This window comes from Tripterygium wilfordii, chromosome 2 (assembly GCF_013401445.1).
Source record: "Tripterygium wilfordii isolate XIE 37 chromosome 2, ASM1340144v1, whole genome shotgun sequence".
NCBI lineage: Eukaryota > Viridiplantae > Streptophyta > Magnoliopsida > Celastrales > Celastraceae > Tripterygium > Tripterygium wilfordii.
This window is the reverse complement of record NC_052233.1, coordinates 8,765,811-8,792,479: the sequence shown is the minus strand read 5'-3', so window position 1 is coordinate 8,792,479 and position 26,669 is coordinate 8,765,811. Positions and strand designations below refer to the sequence as shown.

The 26,669-nt window shown below is 38.3% G+C and overlaps 5 protein-coding genes and 2 pseudogenes across 6 annotated transcripts; 5 read left to right on the top strand and 2 right to left on the bottom strand.

Annotated features, from left to right (window-relative positions):
• The first annotated feature begins 1,557 nt into the window (after window positions 1-1,557).
• On the top strand, window positions 1,558-6,000 carry LOC120011588 (4-diphosphocytidyl-2-C-methyl-D-erythritol kinase, chloroplastic/chromoplastic-like). Its single transcript, XM_038862742.1, has 12 exons — window positions 1,558-2,037; window positions 2,178-2,273; window positions 2,359-2,427; window positions 2,595-2,699; window positions 2,798-2,854; window positions 2,962-3,162; window positions 3,644-3,736; window positions 3,835-3,934; window positions 4,349-4,448; window positions 4,822-4,907; window positions 5,415-5,522; window positions 5,678-6,000. The coding sequence occupies exons 1-11, from the start codon at window positions 1,870-1,872 to the stop codon at window positions 5,501-5,503; spliced, it is 1,164 nt and encodes a 387-aa protein (XP_038718670.1). The 5' UTR covers window positions 1,558-1,869; the 3' UTR covers window positions 5,504-5,522; window positions 5,678-6,000.
• A 161-nt stretch (window positions 6,001-6,161) lies between these two features.
• On the bottom strand, window positions 6,162-10,863 carry LOC120011574. 2 transcript variants are annotated; one of them, XM_038862732.1, is made up of 3 exons: window positions 10,706-10,861; window positions 8,966-9,113; window positions 6,162-8,182 (listed from the first exon to the last, which is right to left on the bottom strand). In XM_038862732.1, exon 3 carries the CDS (start codon window positions 8,176-8,178, stop codon window positions 6,229-6,231), a length of 1,950 nt encoding a protein of 649 aa, XP_038718660.1. In that variant the 5' UTR covers window positions 8,179-8,182; window positions 8,966-9,113; window positions 10,706-10,861; the 3' UTR covers window positions 6,162-6,228. The 2 variants fall into 2 exon arrangements, with proteins under 2 accessions (XP_038718660.1, XP_038718652.1); XM_038862724.1 differs by lacking the exon at window positions 8,966-9,113 and having other exon boundaries at window positions 10,706-10,863.
• Window positions 10,864-11,970: 1,107 nt separating this feature from the next.
• LOC120006629 (dr1-associated corepressor-like) lies at window positions 11,971-15,514 on the bottom strand. Its single transcript, XM_038856747.1, has 6 exons — window positions 15,217-15,514; window positions 14,112-14,184; window positions 13,815-13,908; window positions 13,500-13,616; window positions 13,353-13,410; window positions 11,971-12,895 (listed from the first exon to the last, which is right to left on the bottom strand). Exons 1-6 carry the CDS (start codon window positions 15,247-15,249, stop codon window positions 12,404-12,406), a joined length of 867 nt encoding a protein of 288 aa, XP_038712675.1. The 5' UTR covers window positions 15,250-15,514; the 3' UTR covers window positions 11,971-12,403.
• A 2,276-nt stretch (window positions 15,515-17,790) lies between these two features.
• Window positions 17,791-19,506, top strand: LOC120014278 (feruloyl CoA ortho-hydroxylase F6H1-2-like). Its single transcript, XM_038866194.1, has 2 exons — window positions 17,791-18,329; window positions 18,811-19,506. The coding sequence occupies exons 1-2, from the start codon at window positions 17,857-17,859 to the stop codon at window positions 19,283-19,285; spliced, it is 948 nt and encodes a 315-aa protein (XP_038722122.1). The 5' UTR covers window positions 17,791-17,856; the 3' UTR covers window positions 19,286-19,506.
• A 1,326-nt stretch (window positions 19,507-20,832) lies between these two features.
• Window positions 20,833-21,906, top strand: LOC120010886 (annotated as a pseudogene).
• A 213-nt stretch (window positions 21,907-22,119) lies between these two features.
• Window positions 22,120-24,641, top strand: LOC120014269 (feruloyl CoA ortho-hydroxylase F6H1-2-like). Its single transcript, XM_038866185.1, has 2 exons — window positions 22,120-22,655; window positions 23,827-24,641. The coding sequence occupies exons 1-2, from the start codon at window positions 22,183-22,185 to the stop codon at window positions 24,398-24,400; spliced, it is 1,047 nt and encodes a 348-aa protein (XP_038722113.1). The 5' UTR covers window positions 22,120-22,182; the 3' UTR covers window positions 24,401-24,641.
• Window positions 24,642-24,825: 184 nt separating this feature from the next.
• LOC120010881 lies at window positions 24,826-26,514 on the top strand (annotated as a pseudogene).
• The last annotated feature ends 155 nt before the right edge of the window (window positions 26,515-26,669 follow it).

Genomic DNA, 26,669 nt, shown 5'->3' with positions numbered 1-26,669 from the left:
ATAGTAGTTTATGAATGTACGATGTTAAAATAAATGATGTAAACGAATACACAATTTTTTTTTTTTTGAGTACAAGTACAAACACAATATACGACACACCACCAGATCAAGCCTATGAAAGTACAGGTGTCAACAGGCCCCACGCAGGAGTCACAAATCAAGCCTACGCAGGGGCAAACTATCAAACCCACGTATTTTTTTTGAGTACAAGTACAAACACAATATACGACACACCACCAGATCAAGCCTATGAAAGTACAGGTGTCAACAGGCCCCACGCAGGAGTCACAAATCAAGCCTACGCACTATCAAACCCACGTATTTTTTTTGAGTACAAGTACAAACACAATATACGACACACCACCAGATCAAGCCTATGAAAGTACAGGTGTCAACAGGCCCCACGCAGGAGTCACAAATCAAGCCTACGCAGGGGCAAACTATCAAACCCACGTAGGGACAGACGAAGCCCACACACCTCCTTGTAAATATTCGGAGGAGGTGAGACTAGAACCCATGACCTCAGTCAGGGACATGCAAAGTCGTTACCACTCAACCAATGACTCATTTGCGAATACACTATTTTTGGGATAGAAGAGAGAATAAAAAATGAAATGAATGACGTAATTTTTGGATAAGAGAGAATAAAAAATGAAATGAATGATGTAAACGAATAAATTATTTTTGGGATAAACCAGAGAATGAAATATTAGTTTTTTGAATGTATCATACTATCATATTAAATGAATAACGAAAACGAATAGATTATTTTTGAGATAATGAAAAAATAAAATGAACGACAGAAACGAATAATGAAAGATGAAGACTATTTACACCCCGAGTTAACTAAGTACACCCCAAAAACTTAAAAAAAACTCAATCTAATGACACCCAATTGACCCTACCTTTTTCAGCCCTAAAATCATACTAATTCTTCTTCTCCGGAGATCCACAACAGCTTTGACGAAGACAGCTTTGAAACCCACGCCGATTTTCCGGTGACCATCTCTATGTTTGTACAGCCACACGTCGCTCAAATTGCTCTCCGATCCGCATAGTCGAGCCGAAATCCGCGAGCTTCGCGGAGCCCCAACATGAACCCACCAACACATTATTCCCTTTTACATCGCAGTGCACTATGCCTCTTGAGTGCACTTTCTTCAAAGCATGGACTAAGCAGAAGGTGAAGGACCTTACAGTCCTCTCGTCCATGCGTGACCTCCAAGCTCCGAGTCCCTCTGCTTCTTTCACTCGACCACAACAAGGACCCTTTTCAGGTTTCGCTTAGCACCATCAATTTCAAAGCAACAATTACCCCTTATTTTATTTTATTTTTTTATAAAAATTCTTTAATCTCAGCCGTTGGTAAGATCCAACGGCTGAAATTATGAGGTGTAGATTGATAAATTTAGAAAAAAACTAATATTGGGGTGTACTCATAAATATTATGTTTTAGGCTGGGGTTTATTTAGAATGGAGTGTGCTTAGTCAAGTATGGGGTGCAAATAGTCCTCATGAAAACATATTTTTTTATGGAAAAAAGAGAGAAACGATGAACTCCTTCCATGGGTCCAGTCAAAAGATCCAATTGAACATCCATTATTATAAATTTTTTTATTATCTTTTTTGAATTAATACTCCCCGTTTTCCACATTCTCTGGTAGTCAGTAGTCACCTACCTACCGCGAAGAGGACAAGCAAGGAAAGGAAATTTATGCCAAAAAATTGATTCCTTTTCTTTTTTTCCTGTTTATTCGCGACTGGTAATAATGTACAGACTTCAGACAAATTGACGGAGCAAGCCGTTTGAGATTCAATTTGTTTTAATTAAATGCACTGACTGTAGCTGCAATACCCAGTGCAGCAGCCATGGCGGCTTCTCAGTTTTTCTGCAATTACCATCTCGTCCTACCTTCGAGCAATTCTTTCACTCGAAGCAGTCTCTCTTCATTCAGGCCACATGGGTCTTGTTCTTTTGATCTGAAACTTCAAACTCGAAGAACCCCAGTTGTGAAAGCCACCCAAAGACAATTTGAGGTTCTACTTTTCTACCATGCTTTGAATTTAAGCATCGGTCTCTATGTTGCTTCAAGTTGCATAGATAGTTTTATGGGGGTTGTTTTTTTATCGATATTATTTCATTCTTTTTGATGATTTTTAATGGTTGATGAGGTTAGATAGCGTATGATCCTGAAGAAAGGATAAACAATTTGGCAGACGAAGTGGACAAGCAGGCACCCCTTTCAAGGCTCACTCTGTTCTCACCTTGCAAGGTAATATTTCTGTTGCTTTGATTTTAATTCCTTGGTATTCAATGTTTGCCGATGTTTGTTGACTTGGGGATTTTATGTGCTGTAGATTAATGTTTTCTTGAGAATAACCAGCAAAAGAGAAGATGGTTATCATGATTTGGCATCTCTCTTTCATGTAAGTCCATCCAAATTAAAATCTAGTGCTGCTTGAACACTCATGTTTTTGCAATCGAAACTGATGAGGAGGTTTCTTGATTAATAGTCACTCCCCCCAGTGCAATCACAATTTATAACTTCTATTAGTCCCCAAATGCCACATTTTGACACTGTTTGAGCTTCCAGGTGATTAGTCTTGGGGACATAATCAAATTCTCTTTATCTCCATTAAAAAGCAAAGATCGTTTGTCAACCAATGTTGCTGGAGTCCCCCTTGATGAAAGGAATTTGGTAGGAAAAATATTACATTGTCTTATCCTTTGATTTTCTTTTCTTTTTGAGTGGTTTAGGTAATCTGGATATGGCGTCTTGTGACTTCTTGTTTGCAGATAATTAAAGCACTGAATCTTTACAGGAAGAAAACTGGCAGTGAGAAATTCTTTTGGGTAAGAAATTGCTCGTAACGTTTTGCAAATTTACATAATATGAACATCTGTTTTCTATATTTGTGGACTATCTGGTAATTATTCTGCTTCTGAAAATTTGTTGTTAGATTCATCTAGATAAGAAGGTTCCCACTGGGGCTGGGCTTGGTGGTGGAAGCAGTAATGCTGCAACTGCTCTATGGGCAGCAAATCAGTTCAATGATTGTATAGCTGCTGAGGAGGACCTCCAAGAATGGTCAAGTGAGATAGGTTCTGATATTCCCTTCTTTTTCTCTAATGGAGCAGCTTATTGTACTGGACGAGGCGAGGTATGTCTTTTTTCCCATTGACTTAGGTATTTAAGTCCTTTATGCTCACATTTGTCATCATACAAATTGTGTTGCAAAGTGTTATTGTCTTATTGACTTCAAAACTATGTATAAAACCAGGTTACGCAACATTAAAATTGTTAAGTGGTTAAACCATTAAATGGAAATATATGTATTTTGAGAACCTTTTACTTTCTGGTTGTAAGGTTTTTCTTGTAGATAAGGTGGTCTTCTTCATCTGACCTTTTTGGTCCCCTTATATGCGAGGTTATCATGTCTCAAACAGAAAAATGAACCATATGCTGTTGTTGTTAACAATATGGGTTACTTAAAGAAATTATTATTTATGTATTTGTCTTGAGAGCCAGCTGATACTCCGGAGTCCTGATACAAACACTTAAACACAAGCCTACAAGTGCATGTGTTCCAACATATTATTATTCCTTTCAAAACTTGCTTATTCTTTCTCTAATATGTTCAGGTTGTTCAAAATATTCCCTCACCTTTACCTGCAGACATTCCAATGGTTCTTATAAAGCCCCCGGAAGCTTGCTCTACTGCTGAAGTTTACAAGGTAATTCAGTCCTAAAAGTGAACAAGTTACATTTTCATTTGTTTGGCGTACTCGCGTACTCGGCATATAAACTTGCTAGGAGAATTATGATTTTGCAGCACCTTCGGTTGGATCAAACTAGTGACGTTGATCCTTTGACGCTGTTGGAAAAGATCTCACGGAATGGAATATCTCAGGCTGTTTGTATCAATGATTTGGGTATGGATTCCTGAAGATTACTCCACCATGCTTTGTCATGTTGTTATATTGTCCTTGCCTTGGTTTCTCCCCTTATACATTTTTCTAAGCTTGAGTAACTGGCCTGCTCCTATTTGGAATTAGATGCATAGATTGAAAAAATAATTGGAGTTAGGATGGATTGTTCATTTAGAGCTCTAGGCTTTATACATCAGAATGACTTTTGGGCTAGTACTCAGATTTTTCATTGTTTGACTTGATGATAGTTGGAGGAGTGTTGGAACTTTCTGAAATACCTAGAATGGAATTGGCAAGCGGAGACCCGAACTCCCATTTGGTTCAGACTTGTGGAAGTCTGAAGATTCATAGTTTCTTTGAGTGAAAAATTGCAATTTTTTTAGTAGTTTTTTCTTTCTCCCATATGCATTCTTGCAGAGCGTCCTGCATTTGAGGTTCTCCCTTCTCTTAAAAGATTGAAACAGCGCGTAATTGCAGCTAGCCGTGGACAATATGATGCTGTTCTCATGTCTGGGAGGTACAAATACTTGGACACCAACTACTACTTAATTTCTAGCGCAGTATACTGTCGGACATTAATTTTTGTCCTCTTGCTATGATGCTCTTTCATTCTTGACCAAATGGCATTTTGCATGTAAAGTTAGAAAGAGCTCAAATTCTCTTGATAAGCCGTAATAAATGTGAAAGTTTTATTATTCATATTCTTATACATCTAATTTTATAGAGATGCACTTTACCATTTGAGAGTGGTTGGCTCTTTATGCAAATCCCAGAAACCAAATGGAATGTTCATGATCTGAAGTGTTTGTCAGTGTGGCAAAAACATGCATGCTTGTTTATTCTAGTCTATTTCATAATAATTGCATTTTGTCGATAATCTTTCTTTACAGCGGAAGCACTATTGTTGGGATTGGGTCCCCGGATCCTCCACAGTTTTTATATGATGAAGAAGACTACCGCGATGTATTTTTGTCAGGTAAGCTACAAAACAACAATGACTGGCTCCTAATTTCCTCAATAAGCCCAATCTGTAAATATCATTAAAATGGGTAGATATTCATTCATAACAAAGTTTGCATTCTGTATATCTAAAGATACACACACATATATTAACCCTAGTATGATCAAATGATTGGAGTTATTAAATCATGCAACTTTATCACCATATGGTAGCTTGTTGAGTTACAGTTTGTGGTTCTTACCATATGGAGTGTGGAAGGGGAACAACCCACTTAAGTTGGATTTTTTCCAGGCAATACAGGTATATAAGATAAAATTTGCACTTAAAGACATCTCCGTCGGATATCTCACATCTCTGTATTAGTCTTTCCAGTGTAGTTTGTAAGGGAATCATCAAATATATTTGTGAAAATATAAGGTTCTATTCACTGTGGTAGCAGCATAGCATGAGATTGCCCATCCTCCCTTCAAAATATAATGTTCTCTGTTGATAATGTCTTGATGTTTCTTTTTCTAATTGCAGAGGCCAACTTCATCACTCGGGAATCAAATCAATGGTACAAGGAACCTACTTCTGCAAGTACTTGTGGCTCATCCCAACCAATTGAGTGATTCAATATTTTGTGAAATTGTAAGATGATCATATCATTCATTTTCTATTGAAGTAAATGCTATATGTCTGTATGTGTCTACGCTTCCTATTCTATTCGTTGATCTTACAAATTCTACCTTTATATACTTCCTATTCTATTCAGCTTACAAATTATACCTTTTGGGTATTAACAGATGAGATAAAAGCTGCTAGTGTTGGATGGGGTGAACACTGAACACCAGACTCACAAATCCTGGTGATTCTAGCCCGGATTCTAAACCCACCCAGGTGCCCACTGGACAACTAGCTGGTAACTTTGGTAGCCTTTTGTTGTAAATTAAAGTGAGCCTTGCTGCATAGAACTCTTGTGATTGTAGCAGCGTCATCTTTTTAGAGTACATTGTGATTGTAGCTTGAATGGACCAGTTATGAAACATATCCATGACAGGATATCACAAATGGATCTTGAATGGCGTCAGCCCTTCACAAATGTAATGAAAGTAAAATTCCTCACTGTTCATGGTGCTAGCTAGAATTTCTCTCCCCTTAGAGAGTTTCTTTTACCCCATTGTCATGATTTATAAGCTTCTGGTATTCCTCTCAAGCAGAACGGCGGGATAAATTAAGAATGAAGATAAAATGAACATCAACAGCTCACAAGCATCAAAAGGACCAACAGAAGATCAAATCCAAGCACTTCCCAGTTCTTTTTCATATTATTCACTGAAATTGTAACCACCCACCCCTACAGAGAAGGAGAAGAAACAAACTGCCTTGGTATACTAAAAAGATCTTTCCCTTCAAATGGTGAAGTCCACTCTCGGGAACTAGATGCAGGAGCCTCAGCAGCAGAGGCTCCACCATCTTGCAATCCTGCTACCGGTATTCTATTTCCATTAGGCACCGATCTCATAGTCATCTTGGCAGCCATTCCAGAAACATTGGAATCATATAAGAGAGTGTTGTTCCTCATGGTTCCTGTTCCTAGCCACAAACCACTAGGACCCTGTGAAGACAACCCTGCTCCTGGATTCAAGCTCCAGTCTATGTTGGTGTAATCAAAATGCGCCATTGAGCCAGGTGTGCTCCAGTCAATAGGAGAAGAGGCACCTGAAGAACCAGTAGAACCCAACCCAGAGAATAGTCCAAGTGAGGAGGCAGGAGCAAGAGTAGGGGATGTACCCGTTCTACTCCATAAACCATTTCCTCGGCTAGCTCCAGGCAAATCTCCTGGCCCATTGCTAGGAACAAAATGTTGCTGTTCTTGATAATGGTGTTGCTGATACAACTGATGAGAGTTCAAATTGCCTGGACTGAGGCTTCTTGAAGTAGGAATATGAGGCATCAACCCACTGGACTTCATAATTTCAACGCTGTTAGTAGGATGCCAACTTGCAGCCGATCCAGGAGGCGATGAACTTATGCCGGTGGCTAAAACCTGCTTTGTATTTAAAGATTGAGGTCTCTGCATCATAACAACTGGTTCCCTAACTGTTCCAGGTTGAATGTTTTTGTATTCATTAGCAACAGCCACATAACGAGTTTCGGCATTGGCTGGTGGAGGTGACACCAGCAAAGATGATGCCAAAGAGTAAGATGCAGAAGGATTTGATCCAGCAGTTGTCCACCTTTTCTCAGTAGGCACGGCAATCTGCTGTTGTTTTGCCCACTCCAACTTTGGTTGAATTCTCTTCAAAGGTTGCACACTTTTACTTCCTGGTTCTGAGGATACTCCAACTAAACCTGCTGTTTTCACATGGTTTTCCTTTTCATCTCTTCTTTGCTGAATTGTAGCAAGTAAATTGGGTTTTGGTTGCAGCCTCACTGCACTCTGGCTAACTGCTACAGAAACCTTACCATTGCTAAGAGTTGGAGGATCACCACTTTCTTCAGGCTTCATCGGAGCAGAAGGTGCTTGCTTTAGTGCTCTCAAGTACTCTTCTGCCTTCTCAAGATCACCTTCACATGTAATGATAGCTCTTTCAACCTCTTGCTTCGTGCATTTGTATTTCATCTCCAAATTTGCAATCTGGGAAAGCTCTTCTGATATATCAATTTTCAAATTACCCCCACCAAGATTATGATCCCGGTGCTTATCAACTTCTTCACCTTCTTCAAGGATCCAAGCAATAGATTGCTCTACTTTGCCCTCATTGAATATCAGCGCCATAGTTGCACGCTCGTGAGGAAATCCCATTGACACAAGCTGTTGAGCAAGTTTTTCCAGTTTTCTTGACATGAGATAGCCACTGCATCGCTCATGCAATTCTTGGGTGCGCCTCTCCTTCTGGCGCTGATGCTTCTTCTCATTCTTCTGGCGGATTTTATCCCGCTTGTCACCATCAGCCCCTGGTATTACTTCCTGCCTGGCAGGAGGTTTCTCTTTGTGATCTTCTGACTCCCCTGACCAACTATCATTGTTGGAAACAGAATCATATTCGGCCCCGGCTCCAAGTGAGCTTCCATATGGCTCTTCTGTTTCATCTATGTTGCGGAAACGACCATTAGCATGTAGAGGTGAAGCAGAGGATGTTGGCGCTGTTTCAAGGGCATGAAACGTTCCTAAATGTGGATTGTATGCACTGGCTGGTACACCACTACTTGCATTAGGAGTACTAGAAAGCTTTGAAGATGCCTTCTGTGTATCCTTGCCAACCTTTTTGTCCTTGGACTTAGACCTGGATGCTGGAGACATTTCTCTGGAAAAAAAAAAGAATTTATTTGTGCAATTATTGAGATAAGCATTTAATACCCAGTGAATTACAAGAACACTCAGACTAGTAACCACACAGTACAAACAATAACAGGTTTAAAACCAAATAGTATAAAAGAACGGCATAAAACATGAGCATGTATGCAACCCAAGGAAACAGATTAGCAATTATTTGATCTATGCGAAGAACTTGTATGGTTGCACCAAAGAAGCAAAATACAAATACATCTATATCCCATAGCTCGAAAAAATTTCCTCCTGCCATTTAAATGACAGCTATACTCTGCACCTTGAAATGGAGAAAATGCTCCAACTAGCACCTGAAGAAGTTGGTTGAGCAATTCTTAGCCACATACACACCATACAAATCATGGCCTTCAAACACCTCCCTATTGGACAGTCCAATAACAATTGATTTACAACAAAAGTAATAGCTGTAAGTATCATTCCCAAAGTACAACTCATAAAAGTGAACCACAAGGAAGAGAAAAACAACAGCAACTAACAGGGTCCACTTCTTGGTACACACTAGAGGATGCACATAAAATTGTACTGATTGCCAAGCTCACAATTCAGTTTCGGAAAAAAAAATATCATTTGCACGGAAGAAGATTCTATTTCCACGCTAGTACAAAGCTTCAATTGATTAAAAAAAGTTAAGAATGTTATGCCCATTTACTTCAGAAATCAACTACCATCCAGCACTTGGCAACTCAAAACCAAACAAATTTCTTCTTTTATTGCTAAATATTCAAGCAAAAAGACACACCATGTACACAAGGCTCCTGCATTTGAGGCGTGGTCATCTTGAGAAAAAAAGTTGCTTCCCTGGTTAGAACCAGTACGTTGCAATAAAGCAATTGTACCACCGCACCAGGATTCACCCTTCACTTTACATTTGCATAAACTCCAAATATCTTCTCATGTCATCATCCAGAAACAATTACAATATTGTATTCCGTCAATAATTGAAAAATAAAAAATACTGCCTGTGATAGTTTCCAATGACAACTTGAGGTGAAGTGAAGTATATATTGAACAAGCAAGATACGTCTCGGTAATCCAATTCTCACACACCCCACTCTTCCCCGTATATAAGCAGAAACAATGGGAGACTACCTTGCATCACACATCATCTGGTGATTATATACGAACTGTTAATATGACTTAACAATTGTCGGAAAATATGTCAAGAACTCTTATCTGATTATCATGTACCTTCAAGCTTACACCAACTTTCACAACCATGATGTCAAAAAAATCGTTTCACGTCTATGGAAAAACAAACACAATCAGCTACAAGCATATCCTACATTATAAAAACTCTACTCTAGATGTAACAAGGCAATTATTGAGAAAGTCTAGCCAAACATAAAATATAGGGGATTAAACAGGAAAAATGTGTGCTCACTTTAACGATACTTCAATTATTAGTGTTGGAAGATAGGAAGAAAAGCAAGAGTACATAGTCCCAGAATGTAGCAAATCAATACACATGCTAGGCATTCAATGCGACTATTCTCTTTTCGAATTTCATACTCACAACAACATATGTTTTCATTTAACATAAAAATAGATGTAAAACATGGACCAGAAGTCTAACCCTTTTTGCTTTCACAACAAAAGGTACATACCAGCACAATACTTTATGAAACTACTAGGTGCTGTTAGTCATGATTTAGTTGCCTAAGAGTGAAAGACCCTCCAAAGGCGAGTACTAATTTTCATTGCTTTTTAGGCTTTATCTAGAGAGATTTACCAGCAGAAAACTAAAAAGTTCCCCACTCCCCTAAATAATTATAATGACATAATACTAATAAGTAATAACTATAATGATAAAAAAACTTGCCGCTGATGAGGATGCAAGTGATACAGAAGTCATACAAAAATGTTCAATCATTCTTGAACTTGACCGCCCATTCAACGATTAAAATCTAAAACACAATTAGGTATCATGATTCAACATAAGTATTTTTCATGGAAATCAAAACTGAAAATGATATCCTGAGAAAACATTGAAAAGCTATAAACAACAATCACGCCCCAGAGGATATAAATGGCACTGACTCCATACCTACTGATACTTTAAAACACTCTTTGTATTAACCATTAATAAGCCAATTTAGAGAACGGCATATTGCCTGAGACAGAATAATTAGCAAAATGAATCACACATGCAACAATTAGCCACAATTTTAAAGTAACAGAATCCTAAATCGAAAATTTTTTCAAGACTTCGTTGAATTCACAATGTCGACACAAAAATTAATCGGGCCCGATAAATCATAAATACATCCGCGGAAAAAAAAAACAGCAGGAAAGAAAAAAAAACATTGATGGGCAAACTGGACGCGATTAAGATCCCAATTTCCTAATCAGCAGACTCCGAAAATCGAAATTAAAAAGATAAACAGAAAAACCAAAGGAATTCCCTATAGAAGGCGGTGAATTAACACGAATGCAGAAATCTAACGACAGACGGAGAAATGGAACAGGAGGAAGTGCCAACCTGTAGAGAGGATGGAGGTGTTGAGAGATCGAAATTGTACGACAGAGGATGCACGATCAGAGTTGTCTGTGGGAGAGAGAGGAAATTCGAGTCCCAAACGGAATACACAGAATTAGGGTTTTGAACAGAGAGAAATATAAGAGAGAAAGGGATTTTATGTAACTAAAACTACTGTTTTCTTAACGGAAAGATATATTGGTTGGCCCTTGTCGCCCGTTGTTTTTTTTTCCTCCCCAAATTTTTTTTTTTAAATAATTATTTCATTTTTTTTGCCACCTCACATTGTCTCTACCGGAAATTGATTAATTTGCAAGAGTCAAATAATTATGCAAATTTTGCAGGTTGATTGGTATGATTTACATGACCAGTGGGTTGTCACTTGTCAATGTCTTGCCCAATTAATGTACGAGCCAAGAATTTAATCTATGGTCCATGTGGTTATGAGTATTGCATGTGATCCGTGAATTTATTTATTGGGATCGAGTCTGATAGACAATGATTTCGATGGGTTCCCTAGTCACTAAAAAAATGTGAGTTTCATTCTAAGGTATGAATCGTATGATAATTAATATACATAAGAATTAACAGAAAATCCTATAATGAATTGTTAGGGATTCACGAATTGTGAAACGAACAATGCTATATACCCCTAATTTAATATCATCATTTTACGCTTAATTCATGTGCCATGTGAGATAGTCATTGACTATACACACATGTAGAGCTCCTTTTTTGAAACTAAGGAGGGGGGATTTGAATCCTGATCATTAAGGTGATATACATCATTTTTACTACTAAAACTAGTGGCTCGGGTTTCACATGCAGTGCTCCTTAAAATCTAACACTTCGTATGAAATAAAAATAAAATGAGAGTCATAAATAAATTGCGGGTCTTAAATATTTTTCTACGGGAGTTGGGCTTGCCCAAGCAATTGGGCATTTGGAAATTTATTTCAAATCGGTATATGTCAAGTCGCTGGGCCATTCTGAAGTTGGGTCAGTTTGGGGTAGTAAGAGTTGGGCCGAGCTATCCAGGTGTGCCCAGCCCAACTCTTACCCATCAATTTGAGCTTGGGCTAGCCGGCTAGGTTACATAGAGATTTTCGGCCCGATAAATCTTGTAGCCCGTGGGCCAAGAAAAGTACTGATCTTCATTTTTGGCCATTGACCTTGATCTGAAGGAGATCCAGACAGGTAAAGAAATCCATCCTTGTAGCAGTTTGCAGGCATATAAACAAGAAGAATTATGAATAAATAAATACCAATAGCTCAACCGAATCTCTCCCAGCAAAGCTTGTTCATTAGATGAGACATCCCCTCAATTTTTCTGTTATAGGTTACATTGCATCAGCTGTTTCACCACATAACATTGCCTCAGGGCCTTAAACATGGCCAGAGAAGCAAAATATTAAACCTTCAAGTCACCGGAGTCGCTGCAATCCCACATGTTTCAACCTATAATTAGCTGAGCCTACACAAAATATATTACAAACTTCATAAGAAACCAAAAAGAAGAGTCTACCATCTCCATATCCTATGTTAAGGTGCTTCATTTCCTCCCTCTAAACTCCACAGAAGCTTTAAACGATCTGTCGCAAGACTACCTGCCTAGTTCCTATCTGTTTCAATCTCATATGAGAACTATAAAAACCTACAGAATGTATGCCAGCAGAAAAAACTAGCAAAAGCATAATTACTTCAGCTTTCTTCATCGTAATCTTCCTGGTCCTCATCTATCCTCCTACTTAAGCCGGCAAGTTTATTGGGATCGAGATCCATTTTTTCTAAGTCGGTGGGAGACCAGCCAGGATATTCCTCATGCCTCATTTCAGAGGAGGGTTCCACTGATGAACTAGGAGCGGCATCAACTAAAGCTGTTGAAACCCCATCCTCATTCAATTCCTCATTCAAGTCCTCGTTCAAGTCCACATTCAGGTCAAAGTTATGCACAGGTGTGGCTGCCATCTTAGATGGATTATTCTCTTTCATGAGTTCAGGTTCTTCTCCATGAATAACCATTTCAAGGCATTCATTATGTTCGTCTTTGGAATGATATGCATCTGACTCATCTTCAGTCTTCTCATGATGTATAGGAACTTCTCGCTCGTGTGTTCGGCTACCTCTCCCACGACCTCTACCTCTGCCCCTACCCCTTCCTCTGCCACTGCTAGGGGACTGGCCTGACTCATGCTGACCAAAGAAGCACCAATTTATTAGCGTGTCATACTATAATACAGTATAGTTTCATTAATAAATTTACAATAGAAAAATAACAGCCAACAGTTTCTTCAACTAAAATTTTTTAAGATTAAAAATCTTCTGAGCACAACTGTTGATAATTTTTTGACGAACAAAATTTGTCGAATCAAATATCTAGCTCAAAACAAAATGGCATGCCAGACAGATGATTCTACAAACATAAATAAAACAAATATTAAATGCCCTCGGAATGACACATATATATGACACTAATTGGGCTCCCCGCTAGAGGCATATGCAACCCTACCGCATAATCATAAACGTCAATCAAATCTTTTTGTTTTTTAGCGCATCAACAAATATATCTTTGAAACAGAACAACAATAATGAATTAGTAAAGAGTTTTCTAGTTTTTATATTTTCATTCAAAAGAAATTTAAGAACTTACCATCCTGCTCCTCTTGGACTCGTCATCACTCTCATTGTCTTCATCATCAGCAACTTTTCTGGAAGTAAAAAAACCAGCGATATTAGTCATCCAGAAAGAAGATATTCAGATACAACAAGGAAAAGGAAAAAAATACACTTTCCAAACCTTCTTTTGGCAACAGAACGATCCTCACCAGCTGCATCAGAACCACCTAAATCTGGAACTTTACTAACAATTTCCCTCAGAAAATCAAAGACATTAAAGGTCTGTACACATTGTTTTCTGTAAGTCAAGAAAAAGAAGACAAGTTACACATTAACATGCATAATCTAGACTGGAGAAAGAAACCACTGCATGCAGACAGAGCCAACTAAACAGCTTATCTACACACAAATGTAACCCCCCCCCCCCCCCCCCCCAAAAAAAAATCAAGTGGCAAAAAAGAGTTTATACCCCCAGGAAAGGATATTGGTTACTCACAGATGCAGGGAATTCAATGTCTTTGCTCCCCTTTTAAGAGTTACATCATATGCACGATCACATAAATCTTGCAGAAACAGTTCCAAAGCTTTAGCTGCACATTTATTAACAAAAGGTGGTGAGAATCGCGAACAACAAAAGATGGAATATTGTAAATCAATGTTAAAACTTAAAAAAACATATGGTTTACCAAAAACTCACAAGGCTAAGAAAAAAATTCCGACTTTTTGTGACTTTTTTCTGTCTGCCTCGGAAAATTAGAAGAAAAATCAAAAGGAAGAGTAGTTGCTGACTTACAAACTAGAAGAGGAACAGCCATGGCAATCTTCCCAACATCCTCGTCCGCTTGCATAATCTTCTTAATCCGTGCCTATAAAATATTTAGTTCAATCAGGTAATAAAAAAATTCAAGGTTATAGACTGTGAGTCTGAGACATACAAATTTTGAGATGCCAGAAGCATCAATAGACTCCAAAACGACAAACAATTATGTATGAGGAGAAGGCAGAGGAGACAGGAAATTAATTTAGTTGTTTGCACCAAACATTTTACCAGAAAGATAAGAGACTGCGTCAATTGTGCTTTATCTCGAGTAATGGTGCTAAAATTCATCCCATTACAATCTTCTGGCCCCGTGCGTTTTGATTATTGATCTCATCCATTAAAATTTAGGGCTTATTTATACAACTACCAAAACTATGCATCTTAGAAGTCATCTTTGGATAGCATCAGAAGCAGAGAAGTTAGCTCAAGCAAATAAAAGACGATGTATAATGCTTAAAAGCGACCACTCTATTTCCTCATTATATTATGCTTGGGCAGATGAAGAGGTGTGGAAATATAATCAAACGAAGTTCATACTGGGTTGCAGACCTACTTAAAGACAAAGCAAATATAAAACATAATGCAGAAATAACTCTAGCAATCAAGCCGGCCTAAGGTATCTCATGCAGGAGAGATTTCCATACTACAACCATGATAATAAGGTGACCAAAACTTTCCAAACTGGCATGATAGGACCAGAATCTCAATGGTTATTTTTAATTAAGATTTCCATCCTATATCAAAGCGGTTCTTAAAATTATATGGCCTGTTAAGTGGACAGAGAAACACAGACAAGCGTGAGGTAGCAAGAAAGTTGAAACAAACTTGGTTGAAAACCCTTGACAAGCAAAAAGACCAAATAAAACAAGCAAACTAAAACAGAGAGTGCAACCAGAAAGTCAGCATATGATATACCATCCAAAAAAATAATCACACCCACAAAACTCATTCAAAACCTGGAGCCGAAACGCCCGAATACATGCTTACACTGCTCATAAAATACAAAGAATCAAAAAGAAAAACCGATTACATGTCTAGCCTATTTCACACAATAAAGTTACAAGAAAAAAATATATACCGCTGGAAAACGAGTGTCTAGTTTCTTCCTCATCTTGAGAGCTCCACAATTGAAAACCCTAAAAACCGATTCGAATATGTAATCCACTCAACCGAGTTGATTTATTGATTGATTGAGTGATTGAAGGGAGTTCTCGAAGAGATAAATTTTGGGAAATTTCCGACTGATAATCCGAACCGCTTTATCGGAGATAAAATCACTACAGGAGAGAAGGAGATAGAAACAATCGGCTGATGATTTCGAATTTCTCTCTTCTGGTTCGTCTCCGATTGTAAAAAAAAATTTGCTACAGTTGTTTTTCCTTGTTTATATTATCCTTTGAGAGAGAAAATTTGACTTCTTGACCTAATGGGTTTTCTGCTACAGTACTGTTCTTATCCTCGAAGGCTTTTTCCAATTCGGCCTTCATCCTGCCACGTCACCCCCGATAACCATTAACCGCGTATGGGGTGGAGTGGGGACAATATTGTAAATTTCATTTAGAATTAAAATAATTAATGATCCTAAATTCTGATATAAATTCGTGGACAGATATATATATATTTTCCTAATTTAAAAAATGTTGTCAATTTATTCATATAGCCTGATTCATGCACTTTGGCTAGGCTTTTTTGATGAGTTTTTATATTTCCCTTTTTTTTTATATAGAAATTTGAATAACAACAACTCATAAGCACACCATCATCTTCTGCCTATACAATTATACAAATTGATTACTAATAATCATAACACCTATTTTCATGTCAAATTATGAAAAAAAAAAGATAATTAATTCACCTAATACCCAAACATCTAATCTACTTTTAATTTCTATGTATGTGATGGTCACATGAGTTTAATGCCTTACATTTATTTTCTTTTAAATAGATGGATATTTATTGCTTACATTTGTCTTAAAACACATACGTCACATGTACGATATCTATAAAAGGCTAGCTTCCATATTGCACATTTTCTTTTCATAGATGTTTACTCAAAAAGAGTCCATATTATTGGTGGTAATTAAGCAATTAGTATTGAAAAAGGGCAAAAATATACTTTTCATTCCTCAACTAGGGGTGAGTTTCATTTTCGTCCTTGAGCTTTTTTTTCCTCCCATTTTCGTCATTCAAATAAGATTGGGGTCGGAAAATGTTTGTATGACACGCTGGAGAAATCTGATCTGACGAACAATAGGATACCACGTAGGATTTTTCCATCGCAGATCCTTTCAAGGGACAAACGAGGTACTTTCCCATATTTGGAAGACGAAAAAGGGAGAAAAAAAAGTTAAAGGACGAAAATGAAATCCGACCAATAATTGAGAGATGAAAAATTCTCTTTTGCCATTGAAAAAGTCATCTCTTATTAGTCAAATATATTTTAAAATTCACTCTCGTTTTAGGTAATCTAAGAAGAATTTTGTGGTCATGACTCATGACACACGGAATATTAGTTGGATTGGTGGTGATAATTAGCATATCCGGTTTATTGATTTAATATATAATAATATATGTTTTCTTTATTATTGTTCCCAATATTTCATAACATACAATGGAAGTGATAAATATTATTTAAGAATTCTATAATTGAAAAATGAATAAATATATAACATCTATCTATAATTATTTAATTTTAAAGCATTCTCATACATCCACGTCAGCATCCTTAAATTATTATAAATAAATTGACATGTAACATTTTGCTTTTAACAAAATGAAATTTAAAAAGTGAATTCATTACATTGAATGTTTCATCAAAAACAAGTGAGCTCGAAGCCTCCAATCGAGCGCTACTCCCCCGCAGTGATGGTGTAAATCATGTGCTTTGAACTACCGATCTTAGACTCGCATCGCATGTGGAAACATTGAAGCAAAAACCAGATTACACCGGGTAAGTAAGTAGATTATTAATGATGAATTTGAGAGAGGTTCAATTGTAGTTGATTTTGATGAGAAGTGAACAACTAGGGCTAGGAGTGGTCGCATGTTGATGTTGTTTTGTGAATTAGGAATTCCCCTGCAGCAAAAGTAAAATGTGTTAATTTCGTTTAGTGTTAATCTTGTTAATTTACTGGCAATTTCTATGCATGACATTACCTTATGGTTTATCTCTGTTGTCCAGTATTCATATCTGGCCGTGAATATAGGTATTGTTGTTCGGTAATGATTTCTGATTGAATGATCTTCAAAGAGGGACAAATGGAACATTGTTTGGATTTTCTCAAAAAGCTTAAAATTTTCTAGTCCATGACAGTCTCCTCTTTACTGAGTTAAACAGTTCTTTTGCGCTTAGTACAGCTGAAGTATACAACAAATGTTCTACAATGGCAAGTATCATTTTTTATTTTTTATATATTTTTTCCCAGCTTTTCTCACATGAATTATTGTTTAATTAAGAGGTTTACAGGTAGAAATGGGGATTTATTTTCCCAGTTTATTGCATAGATTTATTTAGTTTCTACTATATACAACGTGAGGAGACTACTGTTCTAAAACAACAGGCGATTCTTGTTTTTATTATGATTATTGATCGATTATTTTAGTTTATTTTATTCCTGATAAGATATATAGTCAATTACTTTACCGACTTTGCTTGTCTAAGCTCCTAGTCTTGCAAAAGCACCAAACCTCTGCTTCTCCCTGAAGGCTGCTGTATTCCATGGATTTCACAGATTTTGTTTTAATCAAGGGAAATGGACTAAAAGGTCTTGTGGATGCAGGTCTTGAAACCCTTCCTCAGCAATATATTCAACCTCCTGAACAAAGATTTGATTTAAGCCAAGTAATCACTGAAGAGTCCCTGCCCTTGATTGATGTCTCAAATTGGGATGACCCGGAAGTTGCAAAATCAATTTGCGAGGCTGCAAGCAAGTGGGGTTTCTTTCAGATCATCAATCATGGGATAACCATGGAGGCGCTCGAGAGTATGAAGAGTGCTGTCCATGGATTCTTTGGGTTACCAAATGATGAAAGGAGGAAATACTGGAAAGGGCAATCTGTGAGTGATACTGTGTGGTTAAAAACAAGCTTTGTCCCTGAGAAAGAGAAGGTCTTGGAGTGGAAAGACACTTTATGCTTTCGTTACATCCCTGAGGATGATGGGTCTTCTTCCTTGTGGCCTCCCATTTGCAAGTATGGCTCTAACTTCCGTACTCATGTGCGTGTTTACTGTTTTCCAATTTTCATCTGGCATTTTTTGGGTTTCACTTATCCATTTTTCTGGAAAAGTTGTTTTATACGATGATTTTTGCGAAGGGATTGTGATAGGCCTAGGAACCCGTTACTGTTGTGAGAGCCTTCATCACTGTTACGTTTTACATGACCAGGAGGAGCATCAATCACCACCATTAAGAGAGAGTCTTGTTGCATTGACTACTGTTTCCTCCAGATCACATATATGTTTTATGAAACACGTATCAATCTAGCCTGCAACATTGTGAAATCGTTGTACCCTGGTGTTGTTTCCTATATATATATATATATGATCTAACGTACATATGAATAGCTCTGAATGTTGCATTTTTGCCCTAGACCATCAGTTTCATGTTAGTCCATTGTTCACGAAGTTACACATGAACAAACTAGCCTGCCAATTGGTGTCTTTTTGTTGTAGGGATCAAGTGCTTGATTACATGAAGGCGGCTGAAACTATCATTAAAAGACTTTTAGAGGTGCTACTGAAAAGCCTCAATGTGAAGGAGATTGACAAGCCAACAGAGTATGCCTTGATGGGTTCACTCCTCATCAATCTTAACTACTATCCCCATTGTCCAAAACCTGAGCTCACGGCTGGATCAGGCCCACATGCTGATGCATCAACAATCACAATTCTCCTGCAAGATGACATTGGCGGACTTTACGTTCGTGGAACCGATGGTGAGGGTTGGATCCACGTCCCCCCAGTTGAGGGAGCCTTGGTTGTCAATATAGGAGATGTGTTACAGATAATGAGCAATGACCGATACAAAAGTATTGAGCATCGGGTGGTTGCCAACAGAAGCAAGAACAGGGTTTCAATCCCTATATTTGTGAATCCAGGAGCTGAAGCATTAATTGGTCCTTTACCAGAAGTTGTAGCAAGTGGATAGCAAAACGGTTTCTTCAGCAAGGCTCATGAGGAGGGGAAGAAGGCCATCAACTTTGCTAAGATATGATGGTCTTTTGCTGTATCATAGGATTTCTATGCTAAGATAAGCCCATGACAATAAGAATCTAAGTTACATGATGCCATTCTGTTGTTGTAAACTTTGTTATAGCCAAAATGAGGTATTTTGTTTATATGGATGTTGTACACGATTGGTTGTGATGACTTCTCCGAGTATTGCTCCGCGTCGTGATCCCGATTACGATTAAAGTGATCCCGATTACGAGTAAAGTTTCTAGACGCAATTGAATGTCTTACAGTTAACTTATCCTATCCCAGAGGAAGAAAGTTCTCAATTTGGCGGAAGAAGAGAGAACATATGAACGGAGAGGACAAAGCCTTGGGCTTAGGGTACAACATATGTCTTGGGCCTAGGCCCATCTCTTCTGAGGGCCCACTATGACCATGATGCCATGCCTGTTCAAAGTTCAAACCTTAACTGTGTCGATTCCACGGGCCAGTCGCTCCAAATCAACCAAAACTCAGAGACATCCATAAAAAACCAAATTAAACCAAACCATTCTCAATGCTTACTCGGCAAATTCGCGGTCCTTCCTCTCCTCCCCGCGGTGGTGATGGAAATCATGTTTGGAAACTTTGGGCTACCAGCTTACCACAGTTGCATGTACAACCATTGAAGCAGAAGCAAGCGTACACCATGTAAGTAGGTGATTGATTGATACGTGATGGTTTTGAGAGATAGGTTCGATTAGGTTTCTATGATTTTGATGAATGGGGAACAAAAAGAGTGTATGGACCTCCTGCCTGTTGTTTTGGGAATTAGGGATTCCAAGTTTGCTTCGTTTCCTCTGCGGCTGGCCACCCCCCTCCCCCCAAATGTGTTCATTTAATTTTAATTTTGTCAATTTAGTGGCTCGATTTTGCAGCATTACATTTCATTATGGTTCTCTCTTCTATCCTCTATCCTCTATACAATATGCGCTGAAGAATGGCATTTTTCTTTTTTCCTCAATGGCAAGTATCATCATTGTCAACTGATCATTACAATATTACACTATTTTTTCTTGAGTGAAGATAGTTGGATTGTCTTTTTATTTATAAATTATCATAGACTTTGTAACCACCCTACCAGTGTTTTTTTTTTTTTGGCAATTTAATTCTTGTTTTTGAGTTACGTGTAATAGTCGGGATTTGAGATCTAATTCATGACCCTTTTTATACGTTGATTCCACTAACACCATGTGAACTGTGAAGAGATTCCTGCCCTAATAGAAGGGATATAGTTATAATAGGTTAATGAATATATTACTATAAAAGAATAAAAATTGGCTACCCCACTACTCTGGAAAAAGTGCTTCTGGTTTTTGGTATTCTTATTAGTCAATTAATTTATTTCATATATTCTTGATGAGATATCTAGTCTAATGCCTTAACAATATTGCTAGCCCCATCTTCATAGTTCATACTCTTGGATCCAAAATCACCAAACCTCAACTATTCCCATTTCCCCATCATTAAACTGTTTATTCCATGGATGTCACTGATTTTGTTGTAATTAATGTCAATGGACTAAAAGGTCTTGTGGATGCAGGCTTTGAAACACTTCCTCAGCAATATATCCAACCCCCTGAAGAAAGATTAGATGTAAGCGAACTCGTCACTGTGGAGTCCTTACCAATAGTTGATGTCTCCAATTGGGATGACCCTGAAGTTTGCAAAATCAATTTGCGAGGCTGCAAGCAAGTGGGGTTTCTTTCAGATCATCAATCATGGAGTTGCTAAAGAGTATGAAGAGTGCAGTTCATGAATTCTTTGGGTTACCAAATGAAGAAAGGAGGAAATATTGGAAAGGGCAATCTGTAAGTGATACTGTATTCTTAACTACGAGCTTTAGACCTCAATCAGAGAAGGTCTTGGAGTGGAAAGACTCCTTAAAATTCCATTACATACCTGGAAATAATGAGTCATCTGGATCGTGGCCTCCTGTTTGCAAGTAAGGTTCCAACTTCCATAGACATGCACATGTTCACTGTTAAAGTTGTTGTTTGTCATTGTTTGGTTAACTTATTCGCTTTCTCATTGCTGCCTCTTCTCTATTATGGTTTAGTTCATCGTTTCTGAAAAGAGTTTGTTTTCTTCTTTGGAGGACCTTCAACCTTGAAATCTAATCCTAGATACACTACTGAGTAGTGACTGAGAAACATAGCAAGTCCAAGATTCATCATTAACATTGTTGATTGTGAGGAATTAGTTCTCCTGTTACCGGGATTTTTTTTTTTGATGTGCATAAGGCTGCCTTTCTAAACTAATTAGTGTAATCTTGCAGGGATTATGTGTTTGATTACAACAAGGTCTGAATTTCTCATTAAAAGACTGTTACAGGTGCTACTGAAAAGCCTTGACGTGGAAGAGATTGATAAAGCAAAAGAGTATGCCTTAATGGGATCAGTCTTTGTTAATCTCAACTACTATCCTCATTGTCTGAATCCTGAGCTCACAGCCGGCATAGGCTGACATGCTGATTTATCAACAATCACATTTCTCCTACTAGATGACATTGGTGGACTTTATGCACGAGCACCTGAGGGTGATATGATCTCCTAGTTTATTACATCGATTTATTTAGTTTCTACTATATACAAAGTGAGGAGACTACTGCTCTAAAATCCGATAATATTTTTGTGAAAATCTGATATGAAGATCATTTGGCTACGGGCTACCCCACTAATGTAAAAAAAGACTGGCTATTCTTGTTTTATTATGATTAATGGTCGATTATTTTATTTCATAGATTCTTGATAAGATCTGTAGTCAATTACTTTACAAACTTTGCTTGTCTAAGCATCACACCTTGTTTGTCCCAAAAATACTGTTGATTTCATGGATTTCACTGATTTTGTTTTTATCAAAGGAAATGGACTAAAAGGTTTTGTGGATGCAGGTCTTGAAACCCTTCCTCAGCAATATATTCAACCTCCTGAACAAAGATTTGATTTAAGCCAAGTAATCACTGAAGAGTCCCTGCCCTTGATTGATGTCTCAAATTGGGATGACCCGGAAGTTGCAAAATCAATTTGCGAGGCTGCAAGCAAGTGGGGTTTCTTTCAGATCATCAATCATGGGATAACCATGGAGGCGCTCGAGAGTATGAAGAGTGCTGTTCATGGATTCTTTGGGTTACCAAATGATGAAAGGAGGAAGTACTGGAAAGGGCAATCTATAAGCGATACTGCATACTTAAAAACAAGCTTTATCCCTGAGAAAGAGAAGGTCTTGGAGTGGAAAGACACTTTATGCTTTCGTTTCATCCCTGGGGATGATGAGTCTTCTTCATTGTGGCCTCCCGTTTGCAAGTAAGACTCTAACTTCCGTACTTATATGCGTGTTTACTATTTTCCAATTTTTATCTGCCATTTTTTGGATTTCTCATGTGGACCTGATTCCCAGACCCAGCAACAAGCGAACCCCCAAAAAAGCAGAGTACCAAATAACTCCAAACAAGAACAATCACTGAAAATAAAGATAGATTTGATCAAATAGAAGTTACAGAAATAAGCCCTAATCCAACCTCTAAGGGAGTAGTCACAGAATTGACCCTCAACCTAATCGAAGCTAATTAATGCAAGAATATCCCAAATAGCTTAAATCTAAACAAGAAACATGATTAGGGTTCAGGCCTAGCCTAAGAAACTCAAAGCAAGAGTTCTTTGAAATCCGTTCCTATTTCTTAGTTTCCCCTTGGCAGAATGCCGTTTTCTATTCTCCTCTCTAGATAACCCTAATTCATACTGATGAAGCTGTATTTATACTATCTAAGGTTGACTTAATAATTGTCGGGATCAATCACGAACTGACATGCATCCTGCTCAACTTTATCTTTCCGCTTGCCTCATCACCACAATGCTTGGGCTCGCCCCTTGCTCCCTTCTCGGCAACGCCATGGATATTTCATTTCTCGCCTCGTCAACTCTGCTCAAATGCCCTTTTGTGTCTGGCAACACCAAGGCTGTTCCTTTTGCTCGCCCTTCGCCAGCCACACCCAAAGGCTCTTCTGCTCGCCTTTCGCCAGACACTCCCAAAAGCGCCATAACGCTTCTGGGTCCACCCGGCATGGATGGTCTTGTCATTATCTCTGCCACAACCATGCTCGCCAAACATTAGTTCACTTATCCATTTTTATGGAAAATTGTTTCGCACGATGAATTTTGCGAAGAGAGCGTGATAGGCCTAGGAACCCGTTACTGTTGTGAGAGCCTTTATCACGGTTTCCTTTTACATGATCAGGAGGAGCATCAATCACCACCATCAAGAGAGAGTCTTGTTGCATTGACTTCTGTTTACTCCAGATCACATATATCATGTAGCCTGCAACATTGTGAAAGCTTTGTACCCAGGTGGTGTTTAGATTTTCATCAGGGTTCCATGAATAGGCATTTGCCTTAGACCATCAGTTTCATTTTACACCATTGTTCACAAAGTTACATAAACAAAATGGCCTGCTAATTGGTGTTTTTTTCCTTGTAGGGATCAAGTGCTTGATTACACGAAGAGGTCTGAAACTATCATTAAAAGACTTTTAGAGGTGCTACTGAAAAGCCTTAATGTGAAGGAGATTGACAAGTCAACAGAGTATGACTTGATGGGTTCACTCCTCCTCAATCTTATCTACTATCCCCATTGTCCAAATCCTGAGCTCACAGCTGGAGCAGGCCCACATGCTGATGTATCAACAATCACAATTCTCCTACAAGATGACATTGGCGGACTTTACGTTCGTGGAACTGATGGTGAGGGTTGGATACAAGTTCCCCCAGTCGAGGGAGCCTTGGTTGTCAATATAGGAGATGTGTTACAGATAATGAGCAATGACCGATACAAAAGTATCGAGCACCGGGTGGTTGCCAACAGAAGCAAGAACAGGGTTTCAATCCCTATATTTGTGAATCCAAGAGCTGAAGCATTAATTGGTCCTTTGCCAGAAGTTGCAGCAAGTGAAGTGCAACTAGTGTATAAGCAGGTTGTATATGGGGATTACTTCAACGCTTACTACAGCAAGGCTCATGAGGGAAAGAAGGCCATCAAATTTGCTAAGATATGATGAATGATGATCTTTTGCTGTATCATAGGATTTCTATGCTAAGATAAACCCATGACAATAAGATACATGATGCCATTCTAGCTGTTGTAAGCTTTGCTATATGTAGCCAAAATGAGGTTGTTTGATTATGTGGGTGTTGGACGAAGATGTTGAAAACACGAAAAGAAGAGGAGTGCAAGAAAAACTGTGTGTGAGGTGAGAGAAAGATATATATTCCACTTTTTATGGTTAATCTGATGAAGATCATTTGGCTACAGGCTACCCCACTACTATAAAAAAAAAAAGACTGGCTATTCTTGTTTTATTATGATTATTAGTCGATGATTTTATTCCATAGATTCTTGATAAGATATGTAGTCAATTACTTTACAAACTTTGCTTGTCTAAGCATCACACCTTTCTTGTCCCAAAATACTGTTGATTCCATGGATTTCACTGATTTTGTTTTAATCAAAGGAAATGGACTAAAAGGTCTTGTGGATGCAGGTCTTGAAACCCTTCCTCAGCAATATATTCAACCTCCTGAGCGAAGATTAGATGCAAGCCAAGTAATCACTGAAGAGTCCTTGCCCTTGATTAATGTCTCAAATTGGGATGACCCAGAAGTTGCAAAATAAATTTGTGAGGCTGCAAGCAAGTGGGGTTTCTTCAGATCATCAATCATGGGATAACCATGGAGGCACTCGAGAGTATGAAGAGTGCTGTTCATGGATTCTTTGGGTTACCAATGATGAAAGGAGGAGGTACTGGAAAGGGCAATCTGTAAGTGATACTGTGTACTTAAAAACAAGTTTTATACCCGAGAAAGAGAAGGTCTTTGAGTGGAAAGACGCTTTATGCTTTCGTTAGGGATGATGAGTCTTCTTCTTTGTGACCTATCATTTGCAAGTAAGACTCTAACCTCCATACTCATGTGCACGTTTACTGTTTTCCAATTTTATCCACCATTTTTGAAGTTTTACTCATCCATTTTTCTGGAAAAGTTGTTTCCTACATTTTTTTTTCTAAGGGAGTGTGATAGGCCTAGGAACCGTTACTGTTATGAGAGCCTTCGTCGCTGTTTCCTTTTACATGATCAGGAGGAGTATCAATCTCATTGCACTGTCTACTGTTTCATCCAGACCACATGTGTTCTGACTTCTGAAACATGTATCAATCTAGCCTGCAACATTGTGAAAGCTTTGTCCCTGGTGTTGTTTCCTATATATATGATCTAACGTGCATATGAACAGCTCTGAATGTTGGTGTAATTGGCACGAGTTGTTTAGAATCAGTGTTCCATGAATACGAATACGCATTTGCCTTAGACCATCAGTCTCATCATTCATGTTACACCTTTGTTCACGAAGTTACACATGAACAAAATGTCCTGCTAATTGGTGTCTTTTTTCCTGTAGGGATCAAGTGCTTGATTACATGAAGAGGGCTGAAACTATCATTAAAAGACTTTTAGAGGTGCTACTGAAAAGCCTCAATGTGAAGGAGATTGACAAGCCAACAGAGTATGTCTTGATGGGTTCACTCCTCATCAATCTTAACTACTATCCCCATTGTCCAAATCCTGAGCTCACAGCTGGACTAGGCCCACATGCTGATGGATCAACAATCACAATTCTCCTACAAGATGACATTGGCGGACTTGACGTTCGTGGAACCGACGGTGAGGGTTGGATCCATGTCCCCCCAGTTGAAGGAGCCTTGGTTGTCAATGTGGGAGATGTGTTACAGATAATGAGCAATGACCGATACAAAAGTATTGAGCACCGGGTGGTTGCCAACAGAAGCAAGAACAGGGTTTCAATCCCTATATTTGTGAGTCCAGGAGCTGAAGCATTAATTGGACCTTTGCCAGAAGTTGTAGCAAGTGGAGAGCAACTAGTGTATAAGCAAGTTGCATATAAGGATTACTTGAACGGTTTCTTCAGCTAGGCTCATGAGGGAAAGAAGGCCATCAACTTTGCTAAGATATGATGAATGATCATCTTTTGCTGTATCATAGAATTTTCTATGCTAAGATAAGCCCATGACAATAAGATACATGATGCCATTCTGCTGTTGTAAACTTTGTTGTATGTAAGCCAAAATGAAAGTTGTTTGATAAAAGTCGGTGTGGGACAAAGACGTTGAAAACAGGAAAAGAAGAGGAAAGACTATAAGAGTGTGTTTGGATTGAGGGATTTGGAGAGAAGGGAAGAGAAGGGAAAGAGAGTTTCATTCCAATTCACTTGTTTGGATAGTTTATAAAAAATTGAGGGGAGGAATTTGAGGG

Excerpts from the sequence above, each read along its gene's own strand:
- LOC120011588 (XM_038862742.1), top strand. The coding sequence starts at position 1,870 with ATGGCGGCTTCTCAGTTTTTCTGCAATTACCATCTCGTCCTACCTTCG. Across the intron at positions 2,428-2,594 it reads ATTTGGCATCTCTCTTTCAT|GTGATTAGTCTTGGGGACAT; the intron begins GTAAGTCCATCC and ends TTGAGCTTCCAG. Across the intron at positions 2,700-2,797 it reads CCCTTGATGAAAGGAATTTG|ATAATTAAAGCACTGAATCT; the intron begins GTAGGAAAAATA and ends TCTTGTTTGCAG.
- LOC120011574 (XM_038862724.1), bottom strand. The coding sequence starts at position 8,178 with ATGTCTCCAGCATCCAGGTCTAAGTCCAAGGACAAAAAGGTTGGCAAG.
- LOC120006629 (XM_038856747.1), bottom strand. The coding sequence starts at position 15,249 with ATGAGGAAGAAACTAGACACTCGTTTTCCAGCG. Across the intron at positions 14,185-15,216 it reads TAGACACTCGTTTTCCAGCG|GCACGGATTAAGAAGATTAT; the intron begins GTATATATTTTT and ends AATATTTTATAG. Across the intron at positions 12,896-13,352 it reads AGTCCAAGAGGAGCAGGATG|CATGAGTCAGGCCAGTCCCC; the intron begins GTAAGTTCTTAA and ends TTCTTTGGTCAG.
- LOC120014278 (XM_038866194.1), top strand. The coding sequence starts at position 17,857 with ATGGATTTCACAGATTTTGTTTTAATCAAGGGAAATGGACTAAAAGGT. Across the intron at positions 18,330-18,810 it reads TTGTGGCCTCCCATTTGCAA|GGATCAAGTGCTTGATTACA; the intron begins GTATGGCTCTAA and ends TTTTTGTTGTAG.
- LOC120014269 (XM_038866185.1), top strand. The coding sequence starts at position 22,183 with ATGGATTTCACTGATTTTGTTTTTATCAAAGGAAATGGACTAAAAGGT. Across the intron at positions 22,656-23,826 it reads TTGTGGCCTCCCGTTTGCAA|GGATCAAGTGCTTGATTACA; the intron begins GTAAGACTCTAA and ends TTTTCCTTGTAG.